General features: G+C 49.9%; 12 protein-coding genes across 12 annotated transcripts; 8 read left to right on the forward strand and 4 right to left on the reverse strand.

The window, feature by feature from the left end:
* Window positions 1-1133: 1133 nt before the first annotated feature.
* N7477_005969 (cupin domain-containing protein) lies at window positions 1134-1602 on the forward strand (the record flags this gene model as incomplete). The annotated part of the gene is made up of 3 exons (XM_056967632.1): window positions 1134-1231; window positions 1292-1523; window positions 1573-1602. 3 exons carry the CDS (start codon window positions 1134-1136, stop codon window positions 1600-1602), a joined length of 360 nt encoding a protein of 119 aa, XP_056822386.1.
* A 941-nt stretch (window positions 1603-2543) lies between these two features.
* N7477_005970 (putative serine/threonine protein kinase) lies at window positions 2544-4616 on the forward strand (the record flags this gene model as incomplete). Its single annotated transcript, XM_056967633.1, has 3 exons — window positions 2544-3096; window positions 3153-4467; window positions 4526-4616. The coding sequence occupies 3 exons, from the start codon at window positions 2544-2546 to the stop codon at window positions 4614-4616; spliced, it is 1959 nt and encodes a 652-aa protein (XP_056822387.1).
* Window positions 4617-4931: 315 nt separating this feature from the next.
* Window positions 4932-5519, reverse strand: N7477_005971 (uncharacterized protein; the record flags this gene model as incomplete). The annotated part of the gene is made up of 3 exons (XM_056967634.1): window positions 4932-5018; window positions 5085-5447; window positions 5508-5519. The coding sequence occupies 3 exons, from the start codon at window positions 5517-5519 to the stop codon at window positions 4932-4934; spliced, it is 462 nt and encodes a 153-aa protein (XP_056822388.1).
* A 954-nt stretch (window positions 5520-6473) lies between these two features.
* N7477_005972 (ferric reductase family protein) lies at window positions 6474-8618 on the reverse strand (the record flags this gene model as incomplete). The annotated part of the gene is made up of 2 exons (XM_056967635.1): window positions 6474-8409; window positions 8458-8618. 2 exons carry the CDS (start codon window positions 8616-8618, stop codon window positions 6474-6476), a joined length of 2097 nt encoding a protein of 698 aa, XP_056822389.1.
* A 289-nt stretch (window positions 8619-8907) lies between these two features.
* N7477_005973 (copper transporter family protein) lies at window positions 8908-9549 on the forward strand (the record flags this gene model as incomplete). Its single annotated transcript, XM_056967636.1, has 2 exons — window positions 8908-9371; window positions 9435-9549. 2 exons carry the CDS (start codon window positions 8908-8910, stop codon window positions 9547-9549), a joined length of 579 nt encoding a protein of 192 aa, XP_056822390.1.
* Window positions 9550-10129: 580 nt separating this feature from the next.
* On the forward strand, window positions 10130-10480 carry N7477_005974 (uncharacterized protein; the record flags this gene model as incomplete). Its single annotated transcript, XM_056967637.1, has 1 exon — window positions 10130-10480. One exon carries the CDS (start codon window positions 10130-10132, stop codon window positions 10478-10480), a length of 351 nt encoding a protein of 116 aa, XP_056822391.1.
* Window positions 10481-11216: 736 nt separating this feature from the next.
* N7477_005975 (P-loop containing nucleoside triphosphate hydrolase protein) lies at window positions 11217-12512 on the forward strand (the record flags this gene model as incomplete). The annotated part of the gene is made up of 2 exons (XM_056967638.1): window positions 11217-11414; window positions 11553-12512. 2 exons carry the CDS (start codon window positions 11217-11219, stop codon window positions 12510-12512), a joined length of 1158 nt encoding a protein of 385 aa, XP_056822392.1.
* Window positions 12513-12563: 51 nt separating this feature from the next.
* On the forward strand, window positions 12564-13160 carry N7477_005976 (kinesin motor domain-containing protein; the record flags this gene model as incomplete). The annotated part of the gene is made up of 1 exon (XM_056967639.1): window positions 12564-13160. One exon carries the CDS (start codon window positions 12564-12566, stop codon window positions 13158-13160), a length of 597 nt encoding a protein of 198 aa, XP_056822393.1.
* Window positions 13161-13661: 501 nt separating this feature from the next.
* N7477_005977 (putative GPI anchored protein) lies at window positions 13662-14324 on the forward strand (the record flags this gene model as incomplete). The annotated part of the gene is made up of 2 exons (XM_056967640.1): window positions 13662-13952; window positions 14007-14324. 2 exons carry the CDS (start codon window positions 13662-13664, stop codon window positions 14322-14324), a joined length of 609 nt encoding a protein of 202 aa, XP_056822394.1.
* A 255-nt stretch (window positions 14325-14579) lies between these two features.
* Window positions 14580-15903, reverse strand: N7477_005978 (serine hydrolase domain-containing protein; the record flags this gene model as incomplete). The annotated part of the gene is made up of 3 exons (XM_056967641.1): window positions 14580-14968; window positions 15021-15315; window positions 15379-15903. 3 exons carry the CDS (start codon window positions 15901-15903, stop codon window positions 14580-14582), a joined length of 1209 nt encoding a protein of 402 aa, XP_056822395.1.
* Window positions 15904-16437: 534 nt separating this feature from the next.
* N7477_005979 (flavin-containing monooxygenase) lies at window positions 16438-18367 on the forward strand (the record flags this gene model as incomplete). The annotated part of the gene is made up of 6 exons (XM_056967642.1): window positions 16438-16549; window positions 16620-16993; window positions 17052-17606; window positions 17646-17774; window positions 17823-17838; window positions 17886-18367. The coding sequence occupies 6 exons, from the start codon at window positions 16438-16440 to the stop codon at window positions 18365-18367; spliced, it is 1668 nt and encodes a 555-aa protein (XP_056822396.1).
* Window positions 18368-19496: 1129 nt separating this feature from the next.
* On the reverse strand, window positions 19497-22445 carry N7477_005980 (uncharacterized protein; the record flags this gene model as incomplete). Its single annotated transcript, XM_056967643.1, has 1 exon — window positions 19497-22445. The coding sequence occupies one exon, from the start codon at window positions 22443-22445 to the stop codon at window positions 19497-19499; it is 2949 nt and encodes a 982-aa protein (XP_056822397.1).
* Window positions 22446-23679: the final 1234 nt, after the last annotated feature.

Raw genomic sequence — 23679 nt, forward strand, 5'->3', positions numbered from 1 at the left:
CTCAAATGCAACCAAAAGAGGGGCTGTGACCGGTCGCGGCAAGCAAAGTGGGACACTAAGCGCCCAGTGCATCCCAGAGCGATGCGTTCGGAGGATCTTGACAAGTCACTGTCAATGCAGAGATGATGACCTGCATTAGATATCCCATGCCATTGGGGGTTGATTTGTGACCACGCTGCGGCAGAGCCAACCAGCGACCTGCCAGGTGGGACTCATGAAGCCAGAACAATGAATTCGTCGTCGCGGTCACTGCTCTACTTTTAAGAAATTAATATACTGAAGAAGAACCGACATCTGAAAAGTCTTACTGGTTCTAATGTGTCGATATATTCCCCAACGGGTAAATAGTGGTGGTGAACATTTGCAAATTCTGCTTTCCAGGCCTAGCGAAATCATTCGATGGCACTCTGTGTCTCGGCACTAGGTTTCAGAGGAACAGACAGAGCATTGAAAACATAAAGGAAAAGAGATCGCGATAGCTTGAGCCCTGAAAGGAAGAAGCAAAAATTAACCCTTCAGACACAAAGGAACCAAAGAGCGAAGGCGATCGGGCTAACAAAGTGTAAAGGCGTGAGGCGGTTTTGCGAAGTACTGGACAATAGGAGAAACTAGCTCTTTTGGGCAAAAAGATCCCACCCGTTGACAAGATCCGAGGGTGAACGTTTCCAACATTTGGCAGACATTGGTTTCTATGGACTTTGAGGATGAATTAAATGACTATCACAAGGCGACGCATGGATTGTAACAGATTCAGAAGTCCCGGAAACAGCCACTGAACAACCTGCTTACCCTCTACAGCTTAAGGACAATCACAGCTCTACATTTCTCAATCGAGAGCTTCCCCTCACTAGGATCGAAGCCCCTCATACTGTTCTTGACATCCAATCTACTATCAGTCGCTCTGCTGGCCTGCCTAGTCTGGACAATTTATCCGATCACCCTCGTGGCCAGGACTGAGTTGCCTTCCTCTCGATTGAAAGTGATTCACATCGCGATTGCCCCCCTCATGTAAGGAGGGGAATGGGCTGCTGGGAAGCGACAGTTATAAATTGGAGAAGAGCCAGGATTTTGAGCTTCTGTTCGATACGCCCTTGTCTCTTCCTCTTGCAGCTCTATATTATTTATCCAGAACAATGGCGATCCCATTTACCTACCATGCCAAGGCTCAGTCCACCTTTAAGCCTCCGCTGATTGCCAACGAGAATGCCTTTCTAGGCGATGTGATCTCCAGGTATGACTGTATCCCACAATGGCACTGAATGTGCACGAGCTCATATTCCTCACCTCGCAGTGACAAGGATAATGCCGAGAAACCTGTATCTTGTGGATTCTACCGCTTGGAGAAAGGCACACCCCTCGTTTACACCTATACCTATGACGAAATGAAGATCATCCTCGAGGGTCAATTTGAGATCTCGGATGAAACAGGGCAGAAGGTTACTGCTAGCCCTGGCGACGTGTTTTATTTCCCCAAGGGCGCCAAAATTACCTTCACGACTGAGGATTACGGACTCGCATTCTACGTGAGTCATTCTCCTGTCCATAAGAACACAGTACTGACTGATCTCGCAGACTGGCCAGCGGGCCAAGGACGCGGCGTGAATATGACATGATATTCATTAGCGCTCACCCCTAGATATGAAATAAGATATAAAATCGAAAATCAGATTCAATTTCGTACCAATTTCTGACCCGAAGACCGGGAACTCCGTGACCCCAACAGATCCATGGATGCGTTGCCTCCACTCGGGCTGAGCCATTCCCAATCCGGTAGTTTGATTACGGTAGACCGGGGATCCTTGCGGTACACATCCATTTTTCCTGTTTAGTCGCCTATCAGCATCGTAACGTATCTACTGCCTTGCTTCATTCATCGTCAATACTTGCTAGCCAGATGAGTTCATCCCAGTATCGCCGGATTGTAGCAGAGTGGCAACTCTCTACCGAGACTATCGACTTGGCTACTGACGCCTTAGATCCCCTACGGGCTATCCCACCAGGCTTTGAGTGTATGTTGCTGCGTGCATGTGAAATCCAAGTGGCTGCCTGTCAAGATGGGGCCGGCTGGCCCTGGATCAGTGGAAGTGGAGGATTCCGGCTTTTGAAACCCGGCGATGGGGGGCACGCTAGCGCTAATCTTGGCCCGGAAAGATGGGATGACTTGCAGAGCGAGCAAGTCCGGGCCGTAGACCGGTTCAGCTGAGACCATCAAGCTGGTTATTCGCATCGAAAGGACCACTCTAGAGCACTAGCCTTGCACAGCCTGCATGTCGTGGGGGAGTTGCCAGGGCAACTTCGCGAAAGGAGGAAGCGGGCTGAAGTGGGATCGAAGGGACGGGGAAATGAAATCAAGATCGAATCGATCGGTGGAGCTAATCTGCTAGAGTTTGCATAATAAAGAGATTGATCCTCGGAGGGCAAAGACAGAGGCTTTGTGTAATTGTTTGTGAAGGTGGTCAAGGTCGTGGTTTCAGTCCTGTCTTGAACAAGGGGGAAGACACATCAACGCCCCTCTCCACCTTCAACTTCTACAACCATCCACCATGGCTATCGATATTGCCGAAGACCGTTTGCGCTTGCCGAATCCCCCGCCTCTGCTTCATACTCGCTCTGGCAATGATCCTTTCGGTCGTCCAGCTACTCCCAACGAGGGCTTTACCAGTCCCCCTCAGACCCCTCATGGCAGCCCAAGCAAATCGCGCCCGCCGCCTGGCGCACTCGATTTGCCCAATGCCTTCGACAAGGTCATGAAGTTGACCCCCACTTCGCCGACCAAGAATACTCATAATCACTTCAATCACCCCATGTTTACGGACAAAACTGGTTTGGACGACTTCAACGAGAGTGTCATCCACCAGCGGCCGTCAAGCCCTACGCGCAAGGCCAACAAGGAGAACACTCCCCCATCCACTCGTGCGCCCAAGGATCTTCTCGGACCGAACCCTACAGCGGCTGCGCTTTCGCGACATGAGCCTTACCAGCAGCGTGATACGGACACATCAAGGCGTCAGGTCCAGTTGCGCGGCCTGACACCCGAGGAGATGGAGAAGTTACAACAGCCCCGCATTAAGCGTCTAGTCAACGTGACTCAACTTTGTATGTCCTAAAAACAATCTACGAAGGTAAATTCATATGCTCACGATGTGCGACAGACTTCCTCGATCACTACTTCGACCTTCTCAGCTATGTCCACAACCGTCACACCCGCCATACCCAATTCAAAGCGGCCTGTCCCGAGCCTCCTGTCACACCCGCTGAAGAATATGAGCCTCAGTTGCTGAAATACCTCGGTCGCGAACGCGCGCATCTGCGTAAGCGGCGCACGCGTCTGCGCCAACACGACTTCCAGATCCTGACCCAGGTCGGCCAGGGTGGATATGGACAGGTGTACTTGGCACAAAAGAAGGACACACGAGAGGTCTGTGCACTCAAGGTCATGAGCAAGAAATTGTTGTTCAAACTGGATGAAATTCGACACATTCTCACGGAACGCGACATTCTGACTGCCGCCAAGAGCGAGTGGCTTGTCAAGTTGCTGTATGCTTTCCAGGATGATAACCAAATTTACCTGGCTATGGAATATGTCCCTGGTGGAGACTTCCGCACACTGTTGAACAATACGGGCGTCTTGCACAATCGACACGCTCGCTTCTACATTGCCGAGATGTTTAGTTGCGTTGACGCTCTTCACATCCTGGGCTATATTCATCGTGATCTCAAGCCCGAGAACTTCCTGATCGACTCAACCGGCCACGTCAAATTGACTGACTTTGGTTTGGCCGCTGGTATGCTGAGCCCTGGCAAGATTGAGTCAATGCGCGTCAAATTAGAAGAAGTTGGCAATACATCCGTCCCCTTCGGTCGCCCAATGGAGCAGCGAACGATGGCGGAGCGTCGCCAAGGATACCGCAGTCTGCGCGAGCGTGAAGTCAACTACGCCAAGTCCATCGTGGGCTCTCCTGATTACATGGCGCCCGAAGTGCTCAAGGGCGAGCAATACGACTTTACAGTGGACTACTGGAGTCTGGGCTGTATGCTCTTCGAGGCACTCGCCGGCTATCCGCCTTTTGCAGGTGCAACAGTCGACGAGACATGGCAGAACCTCAAGCGCTGGCAGAAGGTGCTCCGGAAGCCCGTCTACGAAGATCCCAACTACTTCCTCTCCCGTCGGACATGGGATCTCATCACCAAGCTTGTCGCAGCGAAGGATACACGATTCAAGAACATCCAAGAAATTCACGCCCACGACTACTTCGCCGAGGTGGACTTTGACAAGCTGCGTGAACAGCGCGCGCCCTTCGTACCGGAACTTGACTCTGAGACTGATGCTGGTTACTTTGACGATTTCAGCAACGAGGCTGACATGGCCAAGTACAAGGAGGTGCATGATAAGCAGCGCGCATTGGAGGACATGGCCGAGCGGGATGAGAAGATGAACAAGGGTTTGTTCGTTGGATTTACCTTCCGGTATGTGCTTTTTTCTCACTTTCCCAACTCCTCGAGCCAACACTGACATATCTTGAAGCCACCGTAAACCCGCTGTCGACAGCTCAGGCCGCACATCCCCGCGCAAACCCAACTCCACGGACGACTCCAACTTCGGAACTATGTTTTAAAGCGGAGCCTGGCCTAGTCTCTTCCTTCTCTTCTTCACACTGGAGCCCGCATTGCCAAGCTGGATCTTGGGTTCTGCCGCCCAGTCGACTCGCGTATTATTAGTTTAATGGCGTTTTGTTCCTTTTCTGTTACATCAAGGTACTTTTTTACGCGATACGTTCAATGGTAGGGTCATGGCCTTCTTGAGGAGTTTCAATTCTCTTTGTATCTGTATCATACATACGATAGACGAATTTGCCCGTATGAATCACATTTGTAAGATTCGCTCTGCAAACGTGTAGCGCACGTTAAAGACCGGGTATAAGATGTGTCTCTTAGTTGGTAGGCAACTGGCGCACCATGCGCAGAATCTCAGACTCGTTGTCACCGACCACAGCACGTCCGTTGATCCAGTCGACAGTCTGAAGAAATGTCAGCGTCGTCATCGTATATAGTCCAAGCGCTCGAAAAAAAAGAAAAATACATACCACAGGACGAACAAATCGTTCCGGGTCCTCCTTGAACAGCTTCAACGCCTGCTCCGCATCCTTCGCGCCCTTGACCAGCTCTGAGATAGCGTAGGTGGCTTTCTCGCCCTGGCCACCAGCACCACTAACGGGGTTGACGTAATCCAGAATATTGCGCAGCTGGTCTGTCGTCGGCACGTCGGTCGTCACCTCCAGCTTGAACTCGCCGCGCTGCTGCTTCGCGTGTGACGAGTGATCGGATGCTTGGTCCTCTGTTGCGGTTTCGCCGGCGGCCGCAGATGCTTGTTTGAGGATGTTCAGGGCCCGGGTTGAGCTGGCGAGGCTCGGGCTGTGGAAGAGGGTAATTGGGTCGAGGGTTTTGCTCTGCGAGTCAATGGTAGTAAGATTAGTGCATGTAACGAGGCGAGGTAAGGGAGGACGTACGAAGCGGAACATCTTGAATGGTGGGATTGAGGGGGGGTTGAGATTGGGGGTGGGAGAGTTTTAGGAGATGTGATGTTGGGCGGAGCTCGAGTTGCAAGCTGGAAGTTCCTGGATGATGTCATCGGCTCCGGGGTCCCGATCGGGGCAGCTCGGAATCACACTCGGTGCCAACTTTACGTGGAAAGGATGGTAAAACAGGACTTATCGAACCATATGGTTGGCGGAAAACGTTTACTTTACACTGCACGGTTGAAGCTCGACGATCTTACCAGGGTCGGGATGTCATCCTTGTCAATTTACGCTGTCGCTCATTTAATTTGTTGTGATAGCCGCCCACGGTAGCTAGACCGGCCTTCAACTAGAAATTATGCGACATTGACTCGACTTGAAACTAAGTAGTTCTTGAAGACACCCGCATAGAATTACTTCAGCTATTGACTCTTGAGTTCGCCATTTCGAACTTCTTGCTCGGTCCAATTTTATTTTTGTAGCCTTTCTGCTTCAAATTCGAGGTCGCATCCTTGAATTCTTGAACAATAGCGATGCGCTGCTCGTCGCTTCATTTCTAATGTTCACTTTGGCCTTGCTCCACTAGCTGGATATCCACGTCGAGACACTTTTTCGTCAGAAATAGTGGGTTTCTTCCATGTCTAAGCCCCCCAGTGGATAGGTGATGGAGGCTGATAGTCCTGACACATGAATGTTACGGATTTTATGTGGATTTCAAGGCAGACTCACCAGATACTGTTCTGGCAAGACCAGACATGATGTCCAACGCTGGTCAATAACTACCTTCAGCGCACTATTTCGTCTGGCCTTGAAGACGAGACTCGTGTGCTGGTAAAAGATTGTGATGTTGTTGATAGTGTCTCAACCCCTCCGGGGCGGGAGTGCATTCTTCGTCAATTCATATCGCTCATGCAAACTAGTATGTACAAAATGCAGCAAAAAAGGGTATCCATCCGTTCACCATCCGAAATTCTCAACATGCAAGTAAATACCCTGTGCACCAGTGCCCTTGTGAACTGCCCGTTCATCGCTGAGGTACACCACACTGCGGCGGACCTCGTCTGCCAGCCCGTGGGGACCGCACACGACGACGGCACTTTCACCTTCTGCCTTTTCAAGGACTTTGCGGATGATTGCGCGCGGGTATGGACGACCAGATACAAAGTTTGCTTTTGAATCAAACGATGCTGAGGTCTCGATGTTTGTCGGCTTATCGCCATGGGTCTTTGGTTCTAGTGACGTAGGTGCTGGGCCTGAACAGGTACACGCACAGGTGGAAATGGCATCCTCGTCTTCGATCTGCTTCGTACAGCAGCATCCTCCACTAGGGAGACAGCCTCGACCGATTGCTGCAGTAGGCGAGGCGGTAGATGATTCGCCTGAAATCGAAGGCACTGAGACATAGTCTGTTTCGATCGCTTCCTTTTTTCCATTGAACTCGGACGTTTGAGGGTCTGCGGTTCCCTGCGAAATCAACGGGGTTATTTGCTGGGTGGTCGGAGGTTCAAGTTTCTCGTCGCATGTGATGTAAATACTGATATCGATCTCTTTGCTGAAGCCTGGCTGGACCCGCCGGCATTCCTCCACATCAGCCAGCACGGATTGCAGCTGTTTCTCGAAAAGGCTCAATTGGGAGCGGGACTTGATGACCCAGACGAAACGAACCCTATTAGTCGCTGTCAAGCGTCCGGGTTGACTAATTGCCTTTTGATTTTCACTTAGGCTTTCTTTCTTCCAAGCCGCCACGATATCTCTGAGCAATGGCGTGACAAATGTTGCACCCATACCACCAGCTACAAGCACAACGCTGTCAAATTGGCGCAAGTTTCGAATAGACCCGTACGGTCCCTCGATAAAAACTGTTCGACTGCGCTTATTCGGTAATGTCTCTGCATTGAGGATCTTGTCCTTCGAGGCATATCGGAAGAATCGCCTCGTGCCGCCATTCTCGGCGCGAATCAAGAATTCCATCTTGTCGTCTTCAGGGATAGATGCAATCGTGAATGGGTGACTCTGAAAGGGAACGATGGAGTGGCATGTCAGGAAAACATGCTGACCGGGTTGCCAGTGCATACTGGGGCTCTTGATGGTCACCCTGGTGACATTTCCCGGGAGCGCCGTAAAGGTCGCCGAATGTGACCAGAAGGCACTTTTGCTGCCCTGGCGGTGGAATACCGATAGATTGATATATGCACCCCACGCATATCTCGCCACACGATCAAACACTAAGAGACCAATAGGGATCCAAACCCAGACCTTGACTTCATTAGGTGCATGCAACCACACAGCAACAATGAATCCAACAAAAGTAACCAGATGCTGTAAGACAAAGACCTCATAGCTGAATCTTCGGACGGGGGCGACCGAGCTCAGCACGATAAAAGTCAAGATACACCAGGCCGCGAATCCGCGTTTCGTAAGGGGATCATTCTTCAGCTGGTATGTGATGTAATCATATCGGCCCCAGTTTCGGAACCAAAAGCCCATGTGGATCGTTGTTGTAAGCCATAGAGTGCGCGCAATCCAGCGGTGGAACCAATTCAGGCGGGCGTAGCTCATGTCTGCTAAGAACCCGATGATGTTCTGTCTCCCTGCCAGCAGGAAGATAAGTGGCAGTTGGCAGATGGCGATGAATCCGGTGCGGTAGCCGACATCTTCCCATTTCCACACGTTGGTGGTGTCGAGTTTGTAGAAGCAGAGGACGAGAACCACAACTAGATTGGCGAGGATGATGAGAACGGGCCCAAGAGGTGGAAAATGGACGGTATATTTCCCCACTGAGATCGGATTGATAGTGGCATAGCTCACTTCTCGGGTTATCGCTGTGAGTGTGGCATATGCGCTAAATAAAAGTGATTTGGGCTTTGCGGGGGAGCGTGAAGTGTCTCGCAGTCTGCTTTGATTAGACTTGCACTGAAATCAGAGTAGAAATGAAACTCACCGATGCTGAGCCAAGCCTTTGTTCAGAATATTGACTACTGTGGCAGCAGCAATGGCACTTCCCACGACAGCCCAGTACATCTTCTGTAAGTAGAAGAGACCTGGGACGCCGTCACCCATGGACATTGAGCCCATGGGCATATCGCCCATTGACATGGACATGATGTTCAGATTCGGGCGGTTTGCATAGTGTCAGAGGTAGTGGGGAGAACGCAAAAGTCCGGACTGAGAAATCGAGAAACCAAACCAGCGATGTGTTCGGAGAAGACGGGCTTATCAAGAATGTGCTCACTAGCGGGAACGCCTTTGGCAAAAGTGTGGCTTCCGACCCGCTAATCTGCTCACTCTTGGCGTCTCATTGAGCTCCTTGCGTTCTTGATACTTCTTCTTCTCATCATTCTGATCTTTCCTCTTCATCCTGCTGTGAATTTGAGATATGGATCACTCTATGATGGATGACTCTATGAGCTCCATGGACTCCATGGGCTCCATGGGCTCCATGTCCTCTTCCGGATCCGGTATGTCGATGGTCTTCACCAACTCACACAGCACACCATTGTTTTCTTCTGCGTGGACACCCTCCTCATCAGGGACCTATGCGGGCACATGTATCTTCCTCATTGTGCTGGCCATCATCGACCGTTGCCTCATCGCGGTCAAGGCTACTATGGAACGTCACTGGCTGGCCACCCACCTGCAGCGCCGCTACGTCGCCATCGCAGGCAAGACTACAGAAGCAGGACGGATCGACTCAGATCCAAATGCGAAATTGGCCTCCCTCGTTACTGCTCAAGGCGTCGAAGAGTCGGTCAAAATCGTGCATAACGTGTCCGAGGGACCAATTCCCTGGCGCTTTAGTGTGGACTTGCCGCGCGCATTGATGTTCCTTTGCATTGCTGGTGTATCCTATCTACTGTAGGTACCACCATTTCTGGCTTTCTCGCCATACCGGAATATATCATACTAACACAGCTATAGCATGTTAGCCGTCATGACGATGAACATCGGCTACTTTTGCTCCGTTCTCGGGGGCGCCTTCATAGGCGAATTGGCAGTTGGCCGATACATCCAGACATTCGAGCATGGCCATTGATATAATTTACGATATACGTGATAGCATCTTCTGCATGGACAGGCGTTTCCCATTTTCACTTCCACATGGTTCCATAACGAAAAAACAGGTTGCCGCAAGCGGATGAGTCAGCCCCGCTGAGCAGAAATGAGCACATTTTTCTCCCGTTTTGGGAGTGCACTTTAAGATCTCGGAACGACGTTGTGGGGCTATCTTCGAGGCTAGTCCCAGTCCGGGTAACCGATGCTGCCCCTCAATCTCGCGCTTGGGGCCTCTTGCATGATCATAATTATGGAGAGAAGGCATTATGCCCAGGCTTTATGAGATTCCATCTTGTATACGTGACGGCATCGTTTGATTACAGCATCCTTTTTCAACAACCCTGAACGCCAACGTATATTTAAACCTCCAAGATAAGCATGGCGGGGCTATCCACGATTAGGGTAAAATAAACGATGACTCAAAATTTTCATGTCAAAGTCAGAACATGATCTTTGACCTTCAAAATATCTGACATCCTCGGAATTGAATCGACATTGGCACCCTTTTATTCGAATTGATCCGAGTTTTACGCTCTAGGGATCTTTTATCAGCCTTGAAAATGTCTACCCCACAGTTCAAGCTTATCTTCCGCGTGCCACCTTCCCATCTGGACGTGTGCAAGACGGCTGTATTTTCCGCTGGCGCGGGGAAATACCCGGGCGGCCTCTACGAAGAGGTCAGCTTTGAATATCGGGGAATTGATCAGTTCCGGCCCAGCGCCGGCTCTACGCCCCATATTGGTCAGCCCGGAGTGTTGGAACGAGTGGAGGAGTATCAAGTTGAGACGCTGTGCGTGGGTGAGGAGGTGATGCGAAACGCTGTGAAGGCGTTGCGGAAGGCCCACCCCTACGAGCAGATTGTTGTTGAGGTCGTTCAGCTTGTGGATATTGGTGATATTGATCGTCGGTGAAGGTTAGATTAGCTTTCTTTCCGAGATCTGCGATCTGCGATCGTTGCTAACCTCCACGATAGATATGAAAGATTGCCTTGCGGCTAGGACCGCAATACCTCTACAAGTTTGCGAGGAGTGACCGGCAATGTTATTATGAAAGTGAACTCAATGAGACGATTGAGCATCAAAAGGCCCATGCAGGCATGTGCCATGCATGGTCAGTCAAAGCCAGAGACAACCGGACCAGAATATATCGAATATTGGTTGTGAACAGACAAGCTTGTGTTCAGTCCCAAACTTCACCTCAAGCAAGTCGCAGGGATTCACCTAGAAGCCTTTGATTTTTTGCTTCATTATGAAACAATTGAACATAATAAACACCGATTGGCAAAGAATCTCAAATGTACGCAGGTCCACAATGCACACTAAACCTGATGTAGGTAACCATCTGCAGCATTCCCCACCTCTAACAAAGGGCAAGCCAGCTGAGACCAGCATCTAATACCTGAGGTCCAAATGCTTTCTGCACTTTGCAACATTCCATTCATGTGAATCCTCCTGCGAGACATCACGGCCGGCCGCATGAATCACATGCCCTCAGGCTCAGGCCTCGTAGGGCTTAGGGCACACAGCTCAACCTGCCCCTGAATTGCAGCCTCATCTTGTAGCTTTTCCCCTGGGTACATAAACAAACCTAGCTTCTCATAAATTATCAATTAACAAGTACCAATTATCCATTACGCAATAAGATATCATGGATGAATTTCTCTTGCAACATGCTGATCGTCACCAGCACCTGATCAGGCAGTTCCAACCCAAACCAAGGCCCCATAACGGAGACCCAGTCACTAGTCCCAACATAGCTGTTGCGACGCGCATCAGGCCCTTGCTCGATGAGGAAACGGCTTCCGGTCAGGTCCCTGCGGCTTTTGCGAGGGCTGGCGAGTGTGGAGTTGTGGATCTCCATGAGCTGAGAAGGGTCGTGAGGGGTCCACCTCCGTTGAATGTTCGTCAAGATCTCTTCCGTAGATCTATACACTATCCGTGTGTATACTATGCAATCTCAAAATGTTCTGATGCTGGATTCTAGTCTTCTTCGTTCCATGTCGGGAAAGTGTATGGCCCCGATCAAAATACAGAGTTGATCTATGAAGATCTGGTGCTGCCGCTTCTTCCATGGGTATGGGAAGGTCATGTTGGTACTTTGTTTGCCTATGGACAGACCGGTTCCGGAAAGACTTATTCTGTCAGTGGAATCGAGCGATTGATTGCTGGCGCCTTGTTTGATGGCACCTTAGAAGGGCAGCGTAAACTGTACGTTTCCATTTTCGAATTGGCCGGAAATTCTGCCTTCGATCTATTGAATACCCGTGCGCCGTTCTCAATACTGGAGGACTCTTTCGGAAATACTCAGCTGGCTGGGGCAATCGAGCATGAGGTCACTAGTACTTCAAATCTCCTTGCTTTAATTGAGGAATCTGCCTCATTCCGACAAACAGCATCTACGGAGAAAAATGATGGATCTTCTCGTACGCACGCCATTTGCCGCATTAGGGTCCAGAAACCAACACAAAATCCTCGAGAGGATGGTGTGCTCTACCTCGTCGACCTTGCAGGCTCAGAAGCCGCGCGTGACATCTTCAATCATTCGGCTGATCGAATGAAAGAGACCCGCGAGATTAACACCAGTCTATCTACATTGAAAGATTGTATTCGCGGATTGGCGAACTTGCAAAATTCCAAGCCTTCCAAGAAGCCCTATATTCCTTTCCGACAGAGCACGTTGACAAAGGTTCTCAAACACGTTTTCGACCCCCTGGGGAGTCGCGACTGCAAGACAGCGGTACTGGCTTGTATTGGTCCGAGCTTCCTGGATACCGGGGCCACCAAGAACACCCTCCGGTACGCGGAGATGCTCCGTTCTGCTGAAATGAAGGTGGTGTCTTCTGGGTACAACCCTGATATTCCATCGACATGGAGTAACAGAGATCTGAGAAATTATATCAAGCTCAAAGTGTGTAATATAGCCATCGGTCTCTGCGTTGACTAATCCGTTGACTAGTCTGGTAACCCTTCTATTCTCCCGTCTGTTCTTGCGCCAATGGAAACTGGACAGCAAATTCTTCGGCTGTCTTCTTCCCAGTTCATATCGCGCTGTCTCCAGTCGGACGGGGTGACCAGCGATCAGGCTAAGGCGTTCCATGCCAAATTATGGAGGCTACACATCGACTCGCAACGAAACTCTGCTCGTCAGTCTACTACGGCCAATAAGAGAGATCAAACACTTTGCAAAGATTCCCTCTCGGAGCAATTCTCATCCAGTCGCGATCCCGAGCTTATAGGCAAAATCCACGAGCCTGATTTCAAGGAGCGTATCCGACCAGGCATGGTTGTCTCCTGGAAGGAACCCGCAAGATCTTCATTGTCTCCTTTGGCGCGAAATCTGGCCGTTGTGCTCTGTCCTCGCATTGCAGAAGCAGGCCAGGCACGGAATTTCGTTGGCTTCTTGGGAGACAAAGCCCGTCAAGCATCGCAACGTGGTCAACGCTACCTCTGTGCGACCGTGTCATCGGGAACTCTAGCGGGTACCTATGAGATCAATATGTGGCATCAAATCGTGGTTGATGTGGAAGATATGGAGGCTGAGGTTCTACTGGAATACGATGCCGCCACACGATACTACTACACGAGCGTCTAGACTAGGGCTCGGCTATTTTGTATCAATTAGTTATGGGACCCCCATTTAGGCCCCATTCCAGACCAAGTTTTTGAATGGTTTCCGATTATCAACACACTCCAACCTACGAGGCTTGGCACTTTCCCGAACTGCGTTCAATTGAGCAGATTATCCCAAAGTGGTCAAGCGTCTCGGGTAAACCCCCGACTTTACGAACTAGACTCTATGTAGAGGCAATCTATGGCTTCGAAGGTCAGGGTCCCTTTCTTTTTCTTCTGTAGCGGCTCCCGGGTCTCGGATCAGTGACAGCGTGGGTGGGGTTCGCCGATTTGTTGATATAGTCGCTCATTTTCCCTTTTCATGCAAGCTTCATCGCGCTTCTTGCATCTTCTACCCGTTCATCATGAAGTTTACTCTCCTCCCTCTGATGCTGGCCCCATTGGCCTCAGCACACTTTCATCTCCAGTATCCCATCTCCCGTGGCTTCGATGAAGATACCATGCCCACCTTCCCTGCGGTGGAATGGCCCAGTCCTCCAACCGCACCCAGCTTCCTCTCTCTGGCTCGTTCCCGGTCGCCCTGATAATGGGCCACGCCCAGACTGCCGTCGAGGTTCTGATTGCCCTCGGAAGTGACCCGGCAACCAACTACAACGTCACTCTCGTCCCGACCTTCCAGGTCAACGGTCTCGGTGCTTTCTGTCTGCCGCACGTGGACTTTAGCGACGCGCTGCTCGGTGTCAACATTACCGATGGTATGAATGCTACTGTTCAGGTCCAGAGTAATGGAGATCCCAACGGTGGACTCTACGCTGTAAGTTTTTTTTTTTTTGTGGATTGTAATTTTGGTGCTGATTTGTGTTTTCAGTGCGCCGATGTTCAGTTCTCTTCTTCCGTTACCTACAGCGAGCCCTCGTCTTGCACGAATAATACCAACGTCGTGGCTTCTGCTTTCGCTGGTGATGCTGCGAAGCGCAATGCTAATGAGTCGACCGCCACGGGTGGGGCTCAGGGCTCGTCTGGTAGCAGCACCACCTCTGGTAGCAGCACCACCACTGGTAGCAGCACCACGTCTGCTTCCAGCTCGACTTCGACGTCCACTTCTAAGGGAGCTGCCGTTCCGTTGCAGACCGCTGCTTGGGGCCTTCTCGGAGTTGCTTTCGCTGGTGGTCTGGCTGTGCTGTAAGCCAGATGCTTATAAGAAACCACTGAGCTCATTATAAGTATATCGCATCGGGGCTGATTCACGACGGTGGAACGATTATATGACTTCACTTGTCCCTAATCTGTACATTTCCCAGATCATTGATTCCTCTGATCATCTCTTGTGAGATACTATGTCTGGATACATCGAGCTTATTTTAAAAAACATACATACCCATACAAAATATCATTCTCAATTTCTCATGAAAAATTCTCCAGTCCACGAAAGACCTCCATTTCAACCCCAGCCCACAGCTTGAGCACCTCTTGTGTCCGCAAATGGAAGTATTTGCGTACACACAATACCCGCCACTCCCTTTGCGCGATCGCACCACCAGAAAAGATTCGCTAACCCGGCCCAGTGTGCCGTGTTTATGGATCTTCCGGTCGCTTGGCTATTGCTCAGCATAAAGGATAACCCCCAACCTTGTGGGGCCTCTTCGGAGATCGGGTATATATCCGAGATCGAGTTTGTCAGATCTGGCTTAGAAGCGGAGATACCCTGGCGTCCGAAATGGGGGAATTGGGGAATTTGATTCTCGAATATGTCTTGTACAGTTTTAGTTTCGAGGATTCGTGCTCCAGTACGTGGACAACTCCCATCGTTCAGGAGAACGGCGAGGATTTCTGCGCTCACATCAGTATAGTCTCATCTCAAGGCCATATGCCTGTCGCTTACTGCAATATTCTTGTGGCTTTGTGAATATTCCCGCACCACCACTATTGAAAACCTTCTTCGCCGCGTCGTCTTCTAGATCGATCACCAACGGTGCACGAAGGAGATGATCTCGTGGGATCAATATCCCATCACTAGTTCTATGATGCATATGCGCAAGTTTCTTACGCATATCCTCGTTCGTAATCATCGACATGTTCTCAATTTCCAACGGCTGGAAAATGTGCTGTGTCAGGTATTCTTTCAGAGAGAGACCTGTGACGCGCTCAACTGCCAGTCCTGCCCAATCTAGACTGACCTTTGATAGACGTTAGAGGCTCTCTGTCTCCAGGAGGTATAGTGTGTAAAAGGGTTGACCTACTCCATATTCCCATCCCTCACCAGGCTGAAACAAAAGCGGCGTCTTAATATCCTCCATCTTCCCCGAGAATTCATCTATGTCGATAGGGAGCGACCAATTCCTTAGTCGTTCATTGAAGAAAGTGTACCCAAAGCCAGCAGTATGAGTCAACAGCATTCTTAGCGTGATTGCTACTTTCTTTTCCTCCAAGGTGCCGTCATCTCTCAATACCTTTAGAATTTTCAGCTCCGGACAGAGAGCCTCGAGTTGCAACCCATTGTCTAGCTCGAGATGGCCTTGTTCCACAAGCTGCATGCATGCAATAGCAGTGAGCAGCTTCGTGCACGATGCGATCCAGAAGATTGTATCCAGTGTCATTGGGTCGGAGGAAGAAACGCCTCTTTTGCCCGCTGCGTGGGAAAATAACTCTCTACCATCTTTCCCAATTACAGCGACTGTGGCCCCTGGTATCTTACTTGTGGTGTCGCTACAAGCGGAGTCGATTAATATCTGGAGGTTTGCGAGGGTTTCGGCGTTGAGCGGCATTGTAAAGTTACCCTTGACGACGTGATCAATAGTGACTGAGGCAGTAAGAGATACTGGTGTTCTTTGTCGGCTTCCTGTTAAAGGAGTCTCGAATATCACTCAAAGATGATCAGAAGTTGAACTGGGGGCAAAATGGCCGGTTCTTGGATTCTATGGCCTCGCAAGCCTCGCATATTCCGTATGTTTGTACGGCCCGACGCGCTCCACATACGCTATCCAATGCATACCCTGTGACCCCGCAAGTGGCTTCATTCCGAAAAGCGCAAATGCTCACGCCAAGTCATTCGGTGGCTATTTGTGCATTGCAGTGGCCTGTTGCAGCGGTCTCGAATGCAATACTAAAGGTGCAGCGACGAGGAAAAGGCGATGAAAGCCAGATTGTGCCAAGATATGCTGCCTCCGTCCAGTATCTACACAAGTTTAAAAAAGTGAGACGGAATCGCGAATTTTTTGTTGACTATCGTCATTCATCACTTCTAGACGATCTCTTTCGGCAATTTCGCCCTACAACCAACTCTTTTCGAAAATTTCATGATGGAGGACCAGAATGCTATGAATTGTAAGATCAGATTGACCGATTACTCAGTCCCGCCTCCAGATAAGTCTGGACCTTATGCCGATAATATGGAGATCGAATACCTTGATCGTCGGGGCTGGATTTGGTAAGCTCTAGCTTGGTGGAAATCTCCCCAAACATGGCTCTGACCTAGTTCAAGCTGGCATATTCATGCTGAAGACCCTTCGAGATCGTGGTTTCAAAGCTGTCATCTTCGAAGCCGGAAACGATATCGGCGGAACCTGGCGCTGGAACTGCTATCCCGGTGCTGGAGTTGACTCGGAGGTTCCAGAGTACGAGTTCTCCTGGCCTGAGGTTTGGAAAACCTGGAATTGGTCGAGCAATTATCCAACATACCAAGACTTACGATCTTACTTTGATCATCTGGGTCAAGTCCTTGGCATCAAGAAGGACTGTGCCTTCAATACTGTTGTTGTTGGGGCACATTTCGATCTGGTCTCTGGAAGGTGGAGTGTGCGCACACAAGATGGTCGCAAGGTTACTGCGAAGTATTTAATTCTAGGGACTGGGTTCGTAAGTCAGATCGGGATTGTGATACGATGGAAACGAAGAAAAGCTCACGATGCGTCAGGCGGCCCGCCGATACATCCCCGATTGGCCTGGAATGGATAAATTCAAAGGCATGATCCATCATTCCTCATTCTGGCCAGACGAGAAAGTAGAAGTGAAAAATAAACGCTGCGCCGTGATCGGTACTGGCGCATCCGGTGTACAAATCGTCCAAGCCTGGGGCCCGGAAGCTGGGGAGGTGAAAGTCTCTCAGCGAACCCCCAACCTTGCTGTCCCAATGCGCAAGAAAAAACTTTCTGTAGAAGAGCAGGAACAGAAAAAGCATTCCTACCCGGAGCTATTTCGCCTCCGTGAGACCAGCTTCGCGGATTTCCATTACGACTGGTACGAAAAGAACACTTTTGACGATACTTCTGAAGAGCGCGAAGCTTTTTATGAAAAGGTTTGGGGTGAGGGTGGTTTCCGATACTGGGTTGCGGTATACAAAGACAATCTATCCAATGCGAAAGCTAACAAGGAGTCGTATAACTTCTGGGCAAAGAAGACTCGTGCTCGTATCCAGGACCCGAGAAAAAGAGATCTTTTAGCGCCCTTGGAAATGCCGCACTTCTTTGGTGTGAAAAGGCCTTGTTTGGAGCTCGATTACTAAGAACAGTTTAACCGGCCGAGTGTGAATGTCGTTGACGTTAAGAACAACCCGATCAAGGAATTCAATGAAACGGGCATCATCCTCCAGGATGGGACGCATCATGAGTTGGATGTCATTGCGGTGGCTACTGGATTTGTGAGTTGCGTACTGATTTTGTAAAACGACTTACTGACTATAACGTAGGGTGTTGTGACAGGAGGTGAGAGAGCTCTCCTAGGATCAAGTCTTCAATCTAATCGATCATAGCTATGACACAACTCGGTCTGCAAAGTATAAACAACAAAACGCTTCAAGAAGAATGGACCACAGGTGCCACAACATACCTCGGCATTACCGTCCCCGGCTATCCAAACATGTTTCACATCTGCGGTGCCCACGGACCAACCCTCTTGAGTAATGGACCAACAACAGTGGAAGTACAAGGCCGCTGTATTGCCGACTTTATGCAGAAGAAGGAAAGAAACAACATCAAGTATATCAATGCAAAGTCCGCCGCAGCAGAGTCCTGGAAAGACAAGATCGTGCAAATGACGCAGATGTCTCTCTTCCCGACGACGAACTCTACCTACATGGGAGGCAACGTTCCAGGCAAGATCTATGAGCCGGTCTGCTATGCGGGTGGCATTCCGGCCTATGCTAGGGACATACGGGCCGCTTTTGATACTTTGAAAGGATTTGAAATCGTTGTGCAGGAAATGCCCGAGCAAAAAGGTGACGCTCGGCTTTAAATGGGCCTTGCCGAGCCGAAGAGGGAATCACGGGCTTGAATCCTCCCTTTTGATAATATTGTTGTTCTGGATTTTGTTTCCGGCGGTTTGAAGCCTTTAATTTCTGGACCCCGTTCGATACATCTTCCAAATACGTCTTTCCAAACCACTTCTCAACACGCTGGAGGAAATAGTCCATGCCTGCTTACTGATCGAATTTATAACGTCTCCTTGGTCTTATTGTTGAACTTGGTCATCACAGGTGAACGATTCTTAAAGGGACAGCTTGATATCTTGTATCAGGCAGGTCGCTTCCAGTCAAGATTCGTATCCAGTTGTTAGCTCCAATTGCTATGCCTAATTCTTGGCATTAAAGCCCCTGGTATTATCAGTTGTCTGCGTAAATAATAATTACATTCAGATTTCAGAGAGCAAGCGAAATTTTCCGAATAAGAAGAAAAACATGAGTACTGAGAAAAGGCAGAATCCATAATAGCGACATAAAGCGGCATCAAATCATTGGCGACTAGTGGAATGAACCACCACGTAAGGAGATGCGAAAAGAAAGAACATGATAATATAAAGTAGAGGACCCAAATTGTGGAATATGAGATAGTTGAGAAGATAGGAAAGGGAGCGTACGCAACTGGATGACGATAGAAACCCATCGTTTGTAAATTGAGCTCCGGGAGACCAAGGCCTGGAAATTGAGGGTATATTGCTCTCCGATAGGCATAATTGAACAAGGGTGAAGTTTTAGTAACATCACTCAGAGCTCCCTCAATTCCTATGTGAAGGCACCACGAACACATTGTGTTGTTGATCAGATCGGACGCCTTTTTTCTGCATAACCCTCTGCCAATTACAAGTGACCCATCACTGAAACGAGACTACGTGGACAGGCGAATGCATTCCAGTCGGAGGGATGTCACTTGCTCGCTGGTTATTAGTAGGTATGTAAGCTTATCGCAAACGACTTCATAGCTTTTGCCTGTGAGCGAATGATAGATGCTAGAGTTTCAGCAATTTCTTCTAAGTCAAATCATGAAACCTTCGAATTCGTGTGATATGAAGAAATTAATGGTAGATTATATCGATTCAACCTTCGATACAGAATTGTGGAGTGTTATACAAATTAAGGTCACACTTTCTAAACAAACAAGACAAGGAAAAGAGCGCCGACAATCTTGGTCCACTCTGAACGAATGGCAGATGAAGATCCTGTGTAGACAGAGCCTGCAGGAGTAGTAGTCGTGCCAGGTATTTGGGAGACAGAGGAAACGGTAGTAGCACTATTGCCGTAAACGGGGTTGCTAACCTCGGGAGCAGCTGAAGAGGAAGTCGATGTAAGGAAGGAGTGTGAAGAGCTTTCTGCCGATGCAGCAGGAGTAGAGTAGGGATACTTCGAAGAATTGGCAGCAGAGCCAGATTGTCTTTGTGAGGTCTGAGTTGTAGTGGAGTGGGAAATGATCTCAGCTGAAGTGAAAGTCTGCGATCCCATCGTGCCTGCGCTTGAACTTTCCACGGGTGAGATAGCTGCCGTGTCGCTGGAGGAGGATGCAACAGTTGTCTTTGAGGTACTAGGGAGGAGACCCGGGGTGTTGGACGAAGGACCAACGGTTACGGTAGCAACCAAAGTCTCAGTAGTTGTGTAAGTACTCTTCTGCGATGCAGGACAATCTGTCACAGTGGATGGGCATGCTGTGATTGTTCTTGTGGTGGTCACCAGTACGGTCTCCGGGGCCGATTCCTCTGAGAGTGTTGGGACAATTTCGCTAGAAACAGTAGCCGGTTGAATGTCCACTGTCGTATCAATGGTTGGAGACGCAGTAGCCTCTGCAGCGGTAATAGGGCAAACGGTAGTTGACACCACGATCGTCTCTGTGGTTACATAGGTACTCTGAGAAGCGACAGGGCACTTAGTGACACCAGATGGGCAAGCAGTGATTGTGGCAGTGCGTGTGCTAAGGACAGTTGAGGTCGTCAAAGAGGGATGTCCGTGGGAAGACGTAGCTGGTGAAATATCCACTGTCGTATCAATGGTTGGGGACGCAGTAGTCTCTGCAGCGGTAATGGGGCAAACGGTAGTTGATACCACGATCGTCTCTGTGGTTACATAGGTACTCTGAGAAGCGACAGGGCACTTAGTGACACCAGATGGGCAAGCAGTGATTGTGGCAGTGCGTGTGCTAAGGACAGTTGAGGTCGTCAAAGAGGGATGTCCGTGAGAAGACGTAGTCTGAGTGGCAACTAATGTGGGAGAAACAACTGCTAGGTGGGAGGACGAGGCGGTATTTGACGGGTTGCCAGAAGGAGTGAATGTGGGAGAGCCCGGACTTGAAGACGGCTTTAATGATGTTGATCGGATTGGGAATGAGCTGGACAGATTTGGAGGAGTCGCCGTCGGGCTCGGAGACCCTGAGCCTGGGAGGCTGCTCGGTCCGACGGTCGAGGAAGAGTGACCCAAGGCGGCAGAACTTGATGTCGATGGCAATCGGCTAGACGGTGCTATGGTAGGCAACGATGATACTATGGCGCTGGAGCTTTGGATAGCCTTTGAAGATGGGGTAGCCGATGAGGATGGGGTAGCCTTTGAAGATGGGGTAGCCTTTGAAGATGGGGTAGCCGATGAAGATGGGGTAGCCGATGAAGATGGGGTAGCCTTTGAAGATGGGGTAGCCTTTGAAGATGGGGTAGCCGATGAAGATGGGTAAGCTTTTGAGGATGGGGTAGAGGATGAGGGTGGGATAGTTGATGAAGCAGCGACTGTCGGGGTCACCGTCGAAGTGATGGTTGTGGTCGAGCAAGTCTCCACCGGCGGCCCGATGAACTTGACGTTATCGAACTTGACAGTCTGGCGGTAGACAACGCCGAGCGCGCAATAACTGTAGATATACATGCTGTGCTCCGTGCTTGTGGCTGTGAACGTGCCAGTAAGCGTCGCCCATGCAGGATTGCTTGAGTACACGGCAGGCTCCATCGCAACAATGGTTCCCGTAGACGAATCCATCTTGAGGTAGAAAGTACAAGTAGCGGTGGCGCCGTGCACTGCCACCGCGCTTATCATATAATCATAGGCAGCTGTGTAGGCGTATCCCACTTGTAGGCCGGTCATGGACTGGCTGAACACCTGGAAATATTGAGGTGTCCCGCCAGCTTGCAGTACGTAGTCACCATCGTCAGTTTCGTCGGCGACCACTGTGCCGCTGCCCTCGAGAAGTACCCATGGACTAAGGCTGCCGCTTTCGAAGGAAGGATTGGTGAGCGCGTTATTTATGGCGGTGGTACAAGAGACACTGGTACTTGTCACTACATCAGGGGCGGATGTAATCGATGCTGATGAAATTGGCTTTGACATCACTGGCGTTGATGTGACTGGCGTCGATGTTGGAGTGAATGATGGTGTGGATGATGGAGTGGATGATGGAGTGAACGATGGAGTGGACGATGGTGTAGATGATGGAGTGGACGATGGTGTAGATGATGGAGTGAACGATGGAGTGGACAATGGTGTAGATGTTGGTGTGGATGTGGTGCAGACCGAAGTCGTTTGCCCAAATTGAACATCTCTGAATTGACCTTGCGCGTTCGTATTTGTCCCGTACTGGCAATATGCAAGGGCATAGAGGGTCAGGGACGAGTAAGTCGGTGTGAATGTTCCTGAGATAGTCTGCCAAGAGCTGGACGATGAGGTGATCGAAATTAAGGACTGCTGCACAGGATACGAGCCTCCATTCATGTGGATAAGAATCTGAAAAATGCACTGAGTAGCCGTAGCACCGGATCCAACAGCCAGTCGAGCATCCATAGAAACGGTGTATTTCTCTCCAATGTCGTATCCCGACACTGTCTGATAGAGATAGAAAGAATTCCCAGAGGTGATCACATTCTCAGCATATGCCAGTCCATCAAATGATGAACTCGCCGACACCGCTGCCCAATTGGTTCCATAACTAGACCATCCAGTGAGACCCGAATTAAAATCCGGATTGGTGACAAAATTAGTCACGTCGTTGGTGCAGGTCACGGTCTGTGATGTTACCAAAGCCGCATGGATCCAGGAGACCGAAGCGATGGTAAGACCCAGACGCCGCATCATCATGGAAGTGCCTCCAGGGGAGATTTTTTTTTTGTGAGCGCGTGTGCCAAATTAAGCTTCCTGGCAGCAGCTTTCGAGGGCAAATAAGTTGCTTTGACGGTGGAATACCAACAGCTGGAAACCGAAAGACCTTATAGGCATTGGGGCTGTTACCTGAGCAGTTACTTCTTGATGCCGGGTTTTGCCTTTCTCCAATAACAAGATAAAATAAGCGACGGCTAAACTTACAGTACAGCCGCACGAACCCTTGTCGGACCCACTACGCCACTATTCAGGCACAAGATGGGTGGCTTACTGATTAACCCCTGAGCCTCAAAGGTAACTGCTTGGACTTGAAATATGACCAACAGCCCGGTTCCGTCAAGACCAAGGGACTTGTTGCCTTAATTGAACGCATATGTGCAACATCTACGACGTAGACTTCATCCACCGGCTATTTCTGCCCTGCAGATCTCACGATTCCCCGTAGTGCTCGGTCTGGACGGTGTCCGCTAGCCAAGTGGGGCTAGCCCCAGCTCGGCAGTCCAATAGTCCCACGGAGTTGACCGAGGATGTCGTTTCCCCTGGCTGAGCTGCCGGTCTGGGTTGCCCAAATCTAAATCTCACGTCCAAACTGGCTAGCAAATGATGGTTATAGTTTGGCGGATAGTATAGTTTGCTTTGCTAAGCGACTCGCACAGTCGCTCAGTAAGGCACAGGCCTCGGACGATCCACCTGATCGCCCAACTTCTCTTCATTGCCTCGAGATACAGTGAAGTGGCAGTGGCAATAAACAGTTGGCTCGAGTTTTGGCGGGCCTTTGTCTCTGTCATCAAGGTGACTCAGTCTTTCAATTTTGCAAATTATATGAGTCGAGAACTGATATTTCAGATTTCAAACCGGCTTCTATCGACGTTATCTATTTCAGCAGTCTTAACGGAACGAGAGACACGGTCTTTGAAGTCGGATGTCTTATTTCCTGCGCCAGAGCCCCCAGCCGGCGTATAATAGTAGATAGCTGCATATTGACGCAGTGCTCTTTATTTTGCTTAGCACCAACACTATTCACCTGGCGCCGTCAAGATTGCATTGGGGAAAAAATCCCAGTAACACTTCATTAATAGCCAAGTAAAGAAATCACAATTTGACCGACAACCAAGAGAATTGACGCTAAGATTGCGTTGTGGCATGGCGTCAGACAGCACTTTGTTTGGTATTGAAAAGGGGACGGCTCGATGGCTGTCTGACAATGCAG

Source organism: Penicillium maclennaniae, assembly GCF_028827695.1.
Source record: "Penicillium maclennaniae strain IBT 15551 chromosome Unknown utg000005l:1.0-2652337.0:1.0-2654196.0, whole genome shotgun sequence".
NCBI classification, from domain to species: Eukaryota; Fungi; Ascomycota; class Eurotiomycetes; order Eurotiales; family Aspergillaceae; genus Penicillium; species Penicillium maclennaniae.